General features: G+C 41.9%; 1 protein-coding gene across 13 annotated transcripts in view; it reads left to right on the plus strand.

Moving 5' to 3' along the window:
• Nucleotides 1-12,470, plus strand: part of CAP1 (cyclase associated actin cytoskeleton regulatory protein 1) — a 33,021-nt gene extending 20,551 nt beyond the window's left edge. For 9 of the 13 annotated variants that reach the window (XM_025371826.1, XM_025371846.1, XM_025371608.1 and 6 more), the window contains 11 exons: nucleotides 348-451; nucleotides 2,025-2,102; nucleotides 4,346-4,489; nucleotides 4,595-4,680; nucleotides 6,324-6,429; nucleotides 7,689-7,866; nucleotides 9,536-9,720; nucleotides 9,998-10,121; nucleotides 10,269-10,351; nucleotides 10,675-10,818; nucleotides 11,286-12,470. In XM_025371826.1, the coding sequence (XP_025227611.1) occupies nucleotides 348-451; nucleotides 2,025-2,102; nucleotides 4,346-4,489; nucleotides 4,595-4,680; nucleotides 6,324-6,429; nucleotides 7,689-7,866; nucleotides 9,536-9,720; nucleotides 9,998-10,121; nucleotides 10,269-10,351; nucleotides 10,675-10,818; nucleotides 11,286-11,369 (1,316 nt within the window). In that variant the 3' untranslated portion in view covers nucleotides 11,370-12,470. The remainder of the gene's footprint in view (nucleotides 1-347; nucleotides 452-2,024; nucleotides 2,103-4,345; nucleotides 4,490-4,594; nucleotides 4,681-6,323; nucleotides 6,430-7,688; nucleotides 7,867-9,535; nucleotides 9,721-9,997; nucleotides 10,122-10,268; nucleotides 10,352-10,674; nucleotides 10,819-11,285) is intronic. The other 4 variants (XM_025371971.1, XM_025371897.1, XM_025372130.1 and 1 more) reach the window with 1 other exon arrangement.
• The last annotated feature ends 5 nt before the right edge of the window (nucleotides 12,471-12,475 follow it).

A 12,475-nucleotide genomic window follows, 5' to 3' on the forward strand; every position in this document is an offset into this window, starting at 1 on the left:
TGACAAGTGATAATAAAATTCCTGTCTCCAAACAATTGGCAAATTGGACATTTTGCACATGCAGCAATTGAAACATAGAATGTTAGCACTAAAAGAAACCTTGGAGGATCATTTTGTTTATTTTCATTTTATAGATAAAGAAAATTAAGCTCAGAGAGGAAAAGGGATTTAGTCAAGGTCACACACCAGTTAGTGGTGATACTGAACCTAGAACCCAGGTTTCCTTACTCCTGTTCCAGTATCCTGTTGACTGTATTACCTTGCCTCCTCACTTCCATATAGAAGCACATTTTAAAGAAGCCTCCTTCTGATGCATGGCTGATTCTTTGTGGTGTGTTTGTCTTTAGCAGGAGCAGCTCCGTATGTGCAGGCATTTGACTCACTGCTTGCTGGTCCTGTGGCAGAGTACTTGAAGATCAGTAAAGAGATTGGGGGAGACGTGCAGAAACATGTAAGGATGTTTTGCCTTTTTCCCCTTCTTTTAAGGACTGACAGCTTTCTTCAGTCAGCCAAGGTCCTCATCCTTGGTTTAAGAGCTCCTTGAGAAGTGCCTCTTGGTTTGAGGCATTACACATGTTATTTTTCTTTTACCTGTACTGAGGAGTTCAGTCCAGCCACAGAAACGATTCCTCCTATTTTTCTAGGACCCTTGCTTTTATCACATATTTGTACAGAAAGCTTGCTTGGTACATAAAATATGGTTCTGTTCATCTTTGTAGCGAAGAACATGCACTCGTTTGATCCCAACATATTATATAATCAAACTTACAGTGGCTTATTTAAAGGAGTCATTATCATGACTTAGCATTTATAAAACTATGCTTGATAGTTATTAGTTATGCTAATGTGGGTTATTTTCACACTCAACCCACAGCAAGAATATGAAGTAGGCAGTGACAGGTGCCTTTTCTCCCACCTTCCTTTATGCCTCCTACGTCATCACCACCACTGCCTACTCCCACCCCACACACACATATACATTCTACCTCTATTTTTGGGACCCAAAAAACCTTCCTGCTAGCTCACCGAATGATCCTTTATAAACAGTAACCATGCTCGGGATCTTCTTCACCTAAACCTTTCTCCAAGACTGGTTGCTTGGGTTTTGGAAAATCTATTTTGAGCCTCTCAAATACCATCTGTTGCCAATGGTTTTGGCTCTAGAGAGTGGGACTGGGACTTTAATAAGGGTGTGGAGGCTTGCATTTTTACTTTATACAGTTCTGTAACATTTGAAAAAACTTTAAAACATTTATCATTTGTGTTTTAAAAATGCAAATCCAGAAAAAAATAGATTGCTTTCTTTGAATTTTTGTATTTTAATAGTGCTTATAGTCTCATGTTTCTTAAATTCTTTTGACTACGAATGACCCTTAGAAATAAAGAACATATTCGCAACTGAGATAAAAGTTTCACAAAATGATATTTGTACTACTTCTGCTATACTTTTTTTTTTTAACTTTTTATTTGGAAATAACTTGAAGTTGGTGTGCTGCACTCATACTTTTGCTGTATTAAGCTCACTAAATTTATTTATTTATTTATTAATGGGTCATGGTATCTAGCATTTGAGAGATAGCTTTAACCTAAAGGAGTAAATACCTTGAGAATTTTTGGCATAAATTTAGGCCTTTGCCTTTACTCCTGTCTCCAATTTTTGAGAAAAGAAAGGTGTTTTTTTGGTTGCCATTTGTTTTATTTTGCTGATGTGAAATAGGAAGGATTTTTCAGTGCACAGTATCACAATGCATGTGTAAGGTGCTAACATGACTTCATTTAAGGCTAGGTGATTATCCATTTAACTTCACTTCCAACTCTGGATGTGTGTCCCTGATGAGTTCCAGTAGGAACAGTAGTATATGTAATTCTGCTATCAGTCCCTGGAATCCGGAATACATGAGGAGGATAACATGAAGTGCCCTGGGTTGCTATCAGAGTACATGGAAGTAGAGGTTTCAGGTTATTCTTATCAAGACTTCTCCAGTTATAATGTGTCATCAATAGCTGATTCTTCTTTCTGGCAGGCGGAGATGGTCCACACAGGTTTGAAGTTGGAGCGAGCTCTGTTGGTTACAGCTTCTCAGTGTCAACAGCCAGCAGATGTAAGTTCACTACTAGCTGGTTTCATTTTGGTTTGATGCTCAGGACGAGTTGAGAGATTTCTGTCAAGCTATTATAACATTTTAAAATAGACCTACTAGGCTTTTGATAATATATATTCATACCAAGTCCCAGAGGTAGAGCCATACTTCAAGTGCCTTAATGGGAAGGTACTATTGAGTACTTAATGGTCTCTACTGACTTTTTCTCTGTCATTTTGCATAGGCCCGTGGTTATTCCTGGGACTTTGCTTGCCTCCCTCTTTGCTGAGTCCACATTCATCATAGTGTCTCCAAAGCCCTTTAAAGATGATTCTTTTGCTTCACTGTGGATAGGCTTTAGTAGTGCTCCTGTGGAGATCTTAAAACTCCTGTAGTATTGCTTCTCTCTTCATCCTTCACTGGTTGGGAGAATCTCCCTTTAATTTTACTCCCACCTCAGAATTTTATGGTTCAAGATGTGAAAAGCTGAATTAGAGAAAATTTAGATTTCTCTTGGAGTCAAAGAAAATAGGTTTCCTTCTTTTGCATTTGGCTTTCCTACAGAGGAATAATAAAGCAAGTTGTCCTAAATGCTGTATTAAAACCCTTGACTCTCAGCATGCCTAGATAATATAAAAATAATGTCATATATATTAGATTCTGGTTAAGCATACTGGCTTACTTCTGTAATCCCAGCACTTTAGCAAGACCTTGTCTCTACTAAAAATTAAAAAAAAAAAAAAAAAAGTAGCCAGGCAAGGTGGTACATGCCTATAGTCCCACCTACTTGAGAGGCTGAAATGGGAGGAACATTTGGGACTGAAAGTTTGAGGTTGCAGTGAGCCCTGAACACACCATTGCACTCCAGCCTGGGCGACAGAGCAGGACCTTCTCTCAAAAAACAATGTGTGTGTATGTATATATAGATACCATCTAATTCTAATATGTAGAATTAGATTCTAATTCTTAATCTGTCCTGAATGGTTAAGATCTGAGAATTGAGATGTTCAGGAAATGGAGCTTTGGAGGAAGGGTGCAAACAAACAAAATTCATCCATTTTGCCAAGGTGCCTACTTGAATGCTAAGCCCCTAATTGTTTTTTATTTTATTTTATTTTTTTTAAATCTGTTTTTTGAGACAGGGTGTTGTTTTGTCATCCAGACTGGAGTGCAGTAGTGCAATCACAGCTCACTGAAGCCTTGACCTCCCAGGCGTAAATGATCCTCCCACCTCAGCCTCCTGAGTAGCCTTGACTACAGTGTGTGCCACCACGCCTGGCTTGCTTATTTATTTATTTATTTATTTATTTATTTATTTATTTTTGAGATGAAGTCTTACTCTGTTGCCCAGGCTGGAGTGCAGTGGCAGGATCTCGGCTCACTGAAACCTCCACCTCCCAGGCTCAAATGATTCTCCCACCTTAGCCTCCTGAGTAGCTGGGACTACAGGCATGTGCCACCATGCCCAGCTGATTTTTGTATTTTTATAGAGATGGGGTTTCGCCATGTTGCCCAGGCTGATCTTGAACTCCTGGACTCAAGCGATCTGTCTACCTTGGCCTCCCAAAGTGCTGGGATTACAGGCGTGAGCCACCATGCCTGGCCCTAATTCTTTCTATTATTTGTAGAGACAAAGTCGTGCTGTGTTGTCCAGTTTGGTCTCGAACTCCTCGTCTCAAGCATCTCTCCTGTCTTAGCCTCCCAAAGTGCTGAGATTACAGGCGTGAGCCACCATGCCCAGACTAAGCCCCCTAATTGCATTTGATTCATCAGTTCTTTACTCAGCAGCTACTACATGACTAGCAATGCATTGAGGGCTTTAATGATGATAAAAGAGCTCATCTTTGAAGAATTAATGAGAAAGTAAAACATATTCACATGGGTCCATTAATAGTTTGTATTGGTGAGTGATAAAATGCCAAAATTGGTTATTCTGACAACAAATGCACAGGAATGATGTCCTGAGTGTATGTCCTCTAAGTGGAACAGAAAAGAGACAAGTGGCTGAAATGGAGGTATTGTGGTATAGCTGAGGTATGGATCCTGATCATGAAGAACCATCAGGTACAGCCTGAGGAGTTGGAACTCTATGAGGAGAGTGAGATGATGAGCAGTATTTTAGCCTTAGGAATCAGGACAGGACTAATGCAGTTTATTTGGGTACTCACTAGAGTCCATAGAGAATTCGTACCTTCAGGATCGGAAGGCATAGACACCTTTGTGGAAAGATGTTAACCTGAATCTTTTCTTGTATCTTTTCCTAGAATAAGCTTTCCGATTTGTTGGCACCCATCTCAGAGCAGATCAAAGAAGTGATAACCTTTCGGGAGAAGAACCGAGGCAGCAAGTTGTTTAACCACCTGTCAGCTGTCAGCGAAAGTATCCAGGCCCTGGGCTGGGTGGCTATGGTGAGCAGTGCAGATTCCAGGGCTGGGGGTGTGGGTATAGATTCTAAGAGGCAAGGCAATATAGTTGGAGAGGTCCTGAGTCACTGACAGCTTGTTTCTCTCTAGGCTCCCAAGCCTGGCCCTTATGTGAAAGAAATGAATGATGCTGCCATGTTTTATACAAACCGAGTCCTCAAAGAGTACAAAGATGTGTAAGTTCAGCCTTTTCTTTTCTTTCTTTCTTTTTTTCTTTTCTGAGACAGTGTCTCGTGTTGTCACCCAGGCTGAAGTACAGTGGCACAATCACAGCTCACTGCAGCCTCAACCTCCCAGCTCAAACAGTCCTCCTACCTCAGTCCCCCAAGTAGCTGCGACTTCAGGCATGCTGCACCATGCCTGGCTAATTTTTTAATTTTTTCGTAGAGATGAGATCTCACTGTTTCCCAGGTAGGTCTCTAATGATTCTCCTGCCTTGGCCTCCCAAAATGCTGGGGTTACAGATATGAGCCACTGTGCCCAGCCAAGTTCAGCCTTTTTTCAAGGGGTAAAGGATAAACCCATTTGGTTACTTGCTGGAGTAGCACTTTGGAGTTACTGAAGGCTGCCCTTAGCCACTGTGCTGGTTTTATCTCAGGGCTGCTTTCTGGAGAGCTTTATAGATATTGTCTCACAGCTGCATTTGCAAACAGGAAATGTTTCTGCTTCCACTTCTGCTTTCTCTCCTTTGTTGGTAGAGGCCCTTTTAGCCTTCTCGGTTTAGGAAGTTTTGCTGACAGTAACATGGACTAATGCCCTTTATATAAGATTTTGTTTCTTTGTTGAGAATTCGTTATCTGGCCCAATGGCAAAGGGTTCAATAGGACTTAATAGAAATTCTTCATGCAGTCAGTTAAAGTGAGAGTAAGGCTGCCTAGCCAATGCAGGTATTACGTAAGGCAGTCCTTGTATGTCTAACCACATACGTCTACCAGTTCTGACTTCTCCATTGCTGGTTTTGAACTGGAATGATTGCAGGCAAAATTTATTAAGTTGCATGTCTATGCAAACCCTTCCTTTCTTCCATCCTTCATCAATCAACAAACATTTATTAACTACTCTTTTTAAGGAATACTGCACCTTCCTGTGAGTGAAATGTGTCCCAGAACAACAGGCACTTCTTTATCCTTCTAGCAACATGGAATTAAGCATGACAGTGTTTTGATATATCTCACCATTATCCCATCACTTTACAGTTGAGGAAACTAAGTCTCAGGCTAAATAACCTTCCCAGCTAATATACAAGAAGAGAGGGGACTTGGACCATAGGTACAATGCTATTTCTATAATTTAATGCTGATTGTCTCTTCCTAAAGGAAAGTTTAAGTTTGCTTTTGGTGGGGGTGGGCATATTTTGACATGAGGCATTGTCTCGTAAGGCAGTTAAGTTTCTTAGAGTTCCACAGTGATACTTAAGAGCTCTCCTCTCTACCATGGTTTTATGTACAGAATGTCTGCTTGTCTTCTTTTATCAGTTTTACATATTAGATGGTGTTTAGGTTCTACTTTGGAAAAAGTTTCAATAAGCAAATGGTCAAAAGAAAAAAAGTTTTGGTACTTAAAACAGTTTGAGAAACATTGCTATGAGAGATAGAGATAGAATCCAGAGTCTCTATCTTAGTGGAGTTTGGTCTGATTAGGGTAATAGACTAGGTTGTGTATACACAGAAGTTTGGTGATAACAGAAAAGCAGCCATTGAGCAGAGCCTAAGAAACACCACAGGTAGGAGAATGTGAGCCCATAGGAAAGAAGGGTTCTGGAATCACCATTGTTATGTACCTGGACCACCTGTGACAAGTTCTTCTTTAATCCTCCCAGGGATAAGAAGCATGTAGACTGGGTCAAAGCTTATTTAAGTATATGGACAGAGCTGCAGGCTTACATTAAGGAGTTCCATACCACCGGACTGGCCTGGAGCAAAACGGTTAGTGAATCCTTCCTCCCTCCCTCCCTCCCTCCCTCCCTCCCTCCCTCCCTCCCTCCCACTTTCTCTCTCCAGCGTGGGGTCCACAGGTTTCTTAGACTTCAGCACTACCAAAGTCTGTGAGGGAATGCTAGTTTTTTCAGTGGAAGGGAGGAAGAAAAGGCGGAGAAAGAAAGGGAAAAAAGAGTAAAGGAAGCAAGGATCATAGGAGAAGGAATACTTGGTGGTATTCAATTTCAATAAACATGTCAGGGACAGTGATTGGTGCTGGAGTGGGAGACACACACAAATGAGTTACACTGTCCCAGCCTTTAAGGCGCTTAAAAATAGGAACGCAAAACCCCAGTACAATAGTACAAATCACTAAGCCAAATGCTATAATAAAGATACAGACTCTAGAGTATGAGGAAAAGAAGAGTGCTTCTCACTAGAAGAGATTATGCTTTGAAGGTATATACTCTTCTGTGAGACTTGAAAGAAGTATAGGGCAGTGAGAAGTGGGATACTACAAAAGGCACAGCTTAAACAAAATAAATGCAGAGTAAATGTAGAGATTGGTCATCTCTGGCTTCAATAAGGGGAAATGGTCAGATTTTTAGGAGAAAAGGCTGGAAAGGAAGGTAGGCTGAGACTTTGGGATGAGGTATTTGAGCAAGGGAGTGATAATGATCCAATTTGTCTTTAAAAGAGTCTCAGTGTATAGGTTAGGGATAAGGACTCATGCTCGGATTATGAAAGTAGTCATGGTGTTTGGGAGATAGTAGAAAAACATTTGCAGGAGATAGCACCAAGATAATAGAAAGATATTTGATAAGGTTGAAGAAGTTGGAATCCTCAAAGAAGATTGAATAGTCAGCCTTGGATGGTAACATCTTTCACTGAAACAGGGACAAGGGGATGATTATACAGGGAGGGGAGCAGGCAGGAAATGATGAAATCAGTTTTGAACTTGTTGAATCTGAGGTACTGGTAACACACTAAGGAAGATGTCAAATAGATTTGTGGAAAGAGTTTTTAAAGCTGGAATCAGGTGAGGTCAAAGGCAAAATGTGATGGTCAAGAAATAGAACTGAGAGCTGGATCTTCAGGAAAGGGTAAGAAGGCATAAAGCCAAGTTGGGTATGGGTAGGACGCATTAATCATTGCCTCAAAGGCTGTAGTGGGGACCCCATGTGCACTGGCCACATGTAGGGTGCTACTGGGAATGGTACAGTGGGGAAGAGAGAGGATGACGATGTTACCTTCTCTTATTGTTTCAGGGGCCTGTGGCAAAAGAACTGAGTGGACTGCCATCTGGACCCTCTGCTGGATCAGGTCCACCTCCCCCTCCGCCAGGCCCCCCTCCTCCCCCAGTCTCTACCAGTTCAGGCTCAGATGAGTCCGCTTCCCGCTCAGCACTGTTTGCGCAAATTAATCAGGGGGAGAGCATCACACATGGTGAGTGAACACTTTGACACAAACAGTCGGTACAACAAGTTGTGTGGGCCAGACCCCACCAACCAGAACCCAACAACTAGTCTGTAAACCACAACCCCGACTTGTGTGGGAGTCATTTAGTGTGTCCTGTTCCTTTAAGGGACAGCAAAGCTGGCCTAAATAGAAATTGAAAATGATGATCACAGTTGGAGGAAGCCCTCTGCCCCATGGGAAAGTGACTTAATATTAGGTAGCATATATAGAGTACCCTCTTGTGCCAAGGCACAGAGCTGGCAGTTTTCCCCAGAGCTTTTTCCGTAGCACCACATGGCCTCTGGGAAGGCACTGTGTTAGGAGTTAACTTCCTTAGAAGATGCATACTGGTTACATGGAAAATTTGCATGAGAGTGACCTAATGTTGGTATAGAGAAAGTAGATACCCTTAACACAGCTGGTGGAAGTCTGAGTTGTCCAGCCACTTCTAGGAATCATAGTAGCTAAAAATGGTGTAACAACCTAAATCCAACAGTAAGAGAAATGGTTTGTTAACTATCACATGTCCTGTTGATGAAATGTATGCCATCATTACATGTTTTTCTACAGTGAACCACGTAATGTTTAAGAAAAAAAAATCTAGTATGTAAGTTACAACCACGAGGAATAGTGGAGATAAAGGCCATTCAGTATTTGTTATACAGTTAACATAGATCAGGCCATGTTCAAAGCAAGGCGTGTGTCAGCCTGCTGTGGGAGATCATGAATTATTTTTCCCTTAAAACATAAAAGAAATATATTTTTACTTTTATTTTTATTTTATTTTTTTGAGACGGAGTCTCACTTTTTTGCCCAGGCTGGAGTGCGGTGATATGATCTCGGCTCACTGCAACCTCTGCCTCTCAGGTTCAAGCAGTTCTCCTGCCTCAGCCTCCTAAGTAGCTGGGACTACAGGCACCTGCCACCATATCCAACTAATTTTTTTGTACTTTTAGTAGAGACTAAAAATACACCATGTTAGCCAGCCTGGTCTCCAACTCCTAACTTCAGGTGATCCACCTGCCTTGGCCTCCCAGCGAGCTGGGATTACAGGCATGAGCCACAGCGCCTGGCCTAGAAAGATACTAAACTACAGGTTAACATGAGAAAGTTTTTAAGTGTCAATAGTTGAACTAAATGTATTAACAATGTGTATGATCATAACCAACAAAACCATATATATATAGAGAGAGAGAAAACTATTATTGTAGAGTCGCAAATGCCAACACTGACTGAGGAGGTACGGGAAGTAGGGTTAGTTAGCTGTGGGGAGTGAGGGTTTTTTGTTTTGTTTTGTTTTTTCCTTTTACCAAATTTTCTTTACTGCCACTTATTTTTCTTCCTTTATTGCTTTAAAAACTACATATTTGTGCATATATATTTGATATGTCTTTCTAGGTCTTTTTCTGTGCATTTACTCCCTATTGCCAACCACAGTATATACACATTCCATGTTGTTATTGTTAATGGAACCATATAATTTAACCTTGGGGAGAAGAGAAATGATAAAAGTACTTCTTCAAAACTGCTTGCAAGAGAACACCTCAAAGGCTCTGGTTTTTGGCTTTGAATTTTCTGTTAAGGATGTTTAATGTGATGATAGCAGCTCAGAGGTCTGGTATGAAGGACAGGAACAAGGTAGCTGTTGTTCTTACAGCCCTGAAGCATGTATCTGATGACATGAAGACTCACAAGAACCCTGCCCTGAAGGCTCAGAGTGGTCCAGTACGCAGTGGCCCCAAGCCATTCTCTGCACCTAAACCCCAAACCAGCCCGTCCCCCAAACCAGCCACAAAGAAGGAGCCAGCTGTACTTGAACTGGAGGGCAAGAAATGGAGAGTGGTAAGTTAAAAATACCTAGACAGGGGCAGGTATTTTTATTATATTTTTTTGAGATGGAGTCTCACTTTGTCGCCCAGGCTGGAGTGCAGTGGCGCGATTTTGGCTCACTGCAACCTCCGCCTCCCGGGGAAAAGGAGTAGGGACGGGGTTAAATGGAGCTTAGCTAGATGAGGGCAGAGTTCTGGCTTCAATTGCAATAACAAAAAGTTTGGGATAGCCTGGGTTTTTTTTGTTTGGTGTGTGCTTTATGATGAGAATCCTGGGCTCTCTCTAATAGGAAAATCAGGAAAATGTTTCCAACCTGGTGATTGATGACACAGAGCTGAAACAGGTGGCTTACATATACAAGTGTGTCAACACGACATTGCAAATCAAGGGCAAAATTAACTCCATTACAGTAGGTGAGTCTTTGTCGCTGTCCCATGCAAGCCCCGTCCCAGAGCCCGAGAAGGCGAATATCATTTTACCTACCCTATCTTAAAGATTCCTAAATGTATATTACTTTCCTTTAAAGTTATACTGTTGACAAACTCCCTTTCTTCCCCTAGATAACTGTAAGAAACTTGGTCTGGTATTCGATGACGTGGTGGGCATTGTGGAGATAATCAACAGTAGGGATGTCAAAGTTCAGGTAACTCGATATTTTGGCTCCTTCTTTTTGTCCCTGAGGAATTAATTGAAAGAGACATGGTAGACCCACAGATGTTGCTTTCGTGGGAATCTGATTCTACAAAGTCTGTAAGCTGAGATGCTTTGGACGTGGCAGAAGAGGGGTTGGCTCTTCAGGCGAGTTCTTTTCAGGACCCATCCCAACCCACCCAAGTATCCACTGTCTTGCGCACCTGTGAGCTTTTCATGTAGTTGCTGAGTCACATGAAACAGGAAAGCTTTTCCTGCAACTTACTCTTGTCCTCCCCAGCTGCTGGGACTCAGTTCTCTTGGTTTACTCTGCAGGTAATGGGTAAAGTGCCAACCATATCCATCAACAAAACAGATGGCTGCCATGCTTACCTGAGCAAGAATTCCCTGGATTGTGAAATAGTCAGTGCCAAATCTTCCGAGATGAATGTCCTCATTCCTACAGAAGGCGGTGACTTTGTAAGTTTCTTGATCTCTTTAGTATGATGTTAAAAACAGAAGGGACTGAAGATTTCTTGCATTGGAGAAAGCTGTTTCATGAACATTCTGCACTGAGCAGCTAAAAACCCAATAATGCACACCAAAAACACACAGAAATGAGGTAGTCCAGTGTAGTGGAGCTCCAAAGGAAGGTGCTTTCTGCCTAAATGGAGCTCAAGGTAGCAAAAAAGAATGGGGATGAGCCATGGCACTTTGTCAAGCTTTTGCTATAAAGCCATATGTACTGTTATTTACACCCCATAGACTATTGTCTGTCCAAGATCGCTGAACACTAGAACACAGCATGGCTCTATGATTTGTCTCTTGCTACATCCTCCCGTGCTCCTGGGGTTAAGTGGAAGCAAGCATTGGGAGAAATGTGTGAGATTTAGCCCCAGCTCTTCTTTAGCTCAGATTTAAACCTGCTGTCTCTTCTTTATTTGCAGAATGAATTCCCAGTTCCTGAGCAGTTCAAGACCCTCTGGAATGGGCAGAAGTTGGTCACCACAGTGACAGAAATTGCTGGATAAGCGAAGTGCCACTGGGTTCTTTGCCCTCCCTTCACACCATGGGATAAATCTGTATCAAGACGGTTCTTTTCTAGATTTCCTCTACCTTTCTGCTCTTAAAACTGCTTCTCTGCTCTGAGAAGCACAGCTACCTGCCTTCACTGAAATATACCTCAGGCTGAAATTTGGGGTGAGATAGCAGGTCAGTTGATCTTCTGCAGGAAGGTGCAGCTTTTCCATATCAGCTCAACCACGCCGCCAGTCCATTCTTAAGGAACTGCCGACTAGGACTGATGATGCATTTTAGCTTTGAGCTTTTGGGGGTTATTCTACCAACAAACAAACAGTCCATTGGAAAGAAAACAGTCCCAGGAATTAACAGATCAGAATGTTCACACTGGTTAATCTTTTTCTAACAGTGAGCATGAAGGTAGCAGAAGCTGGTGTGTTTCCAGATGGTTCTTCTAACCAAACTAATTTTCACTGTTGACAAGTGAGGCAAGGGTTGCACTGGACCGAAGGCTGAGGCTTGGCCATCTAGCATTCCATGCAGAATGGTTTCCCATAAGCATTCCTTTTATTCTCTGTTCTATCCTGGGTCTGCCTCAACCATGAGATAGGAGAGTCTCCGGTACTAGCTGCTATCCAGGGCAGTTAATGGAGTCTTGAACCCTTTCTTTCTCTGGGATCCCTGACTAGCACCTTCCTATAGAGATGACTTTAAAAGGAAAAAAAAAAAGGAAAAACAACACACCATTTCAAGGAGTCTGGCATTCCTGAATCCTCCTTCCCTGCTAGGTGCCTGTCACCTGTCTTCACTGCCTGCTTTTCCCTGTCATGCTCATCAGCTTATGGCTTCTCTCCAAGCACCTGAACAGAGGACTAAAACCTCCACTGCAGGCTGGTTTTAGGTCTTGATTTATGTAAGAATCTTGCACAGCACTGCTAATGTAAATTTCAGTTTTTCCCCTCTAGGACAAACACTTACCAATATATGCAACTTTTTTTTGGTGGGAAGAGAGATTGTCCTGTGATTTCTACCCATTTCCTGAGGCCTGTGGAAATAAACCTTTATGTACTTAAAGTTATACAGAAAATAGAATAAAGTTAATACCAAACTTGCTTAG

This window comes from Theropithecus gelada, chromosome 1 (genome assembly GCF_003255815.1).
Source record: "Theropithecus gelada isolate Dixy chromosome 1, Tgel_1.0, whole genome shotgun sequence".
NCBI lineage: Eukaryota > Metazoa > Chordata > Mammalia > Primates > Cercopithecidae > Theropithecus > Theropithecus gelada.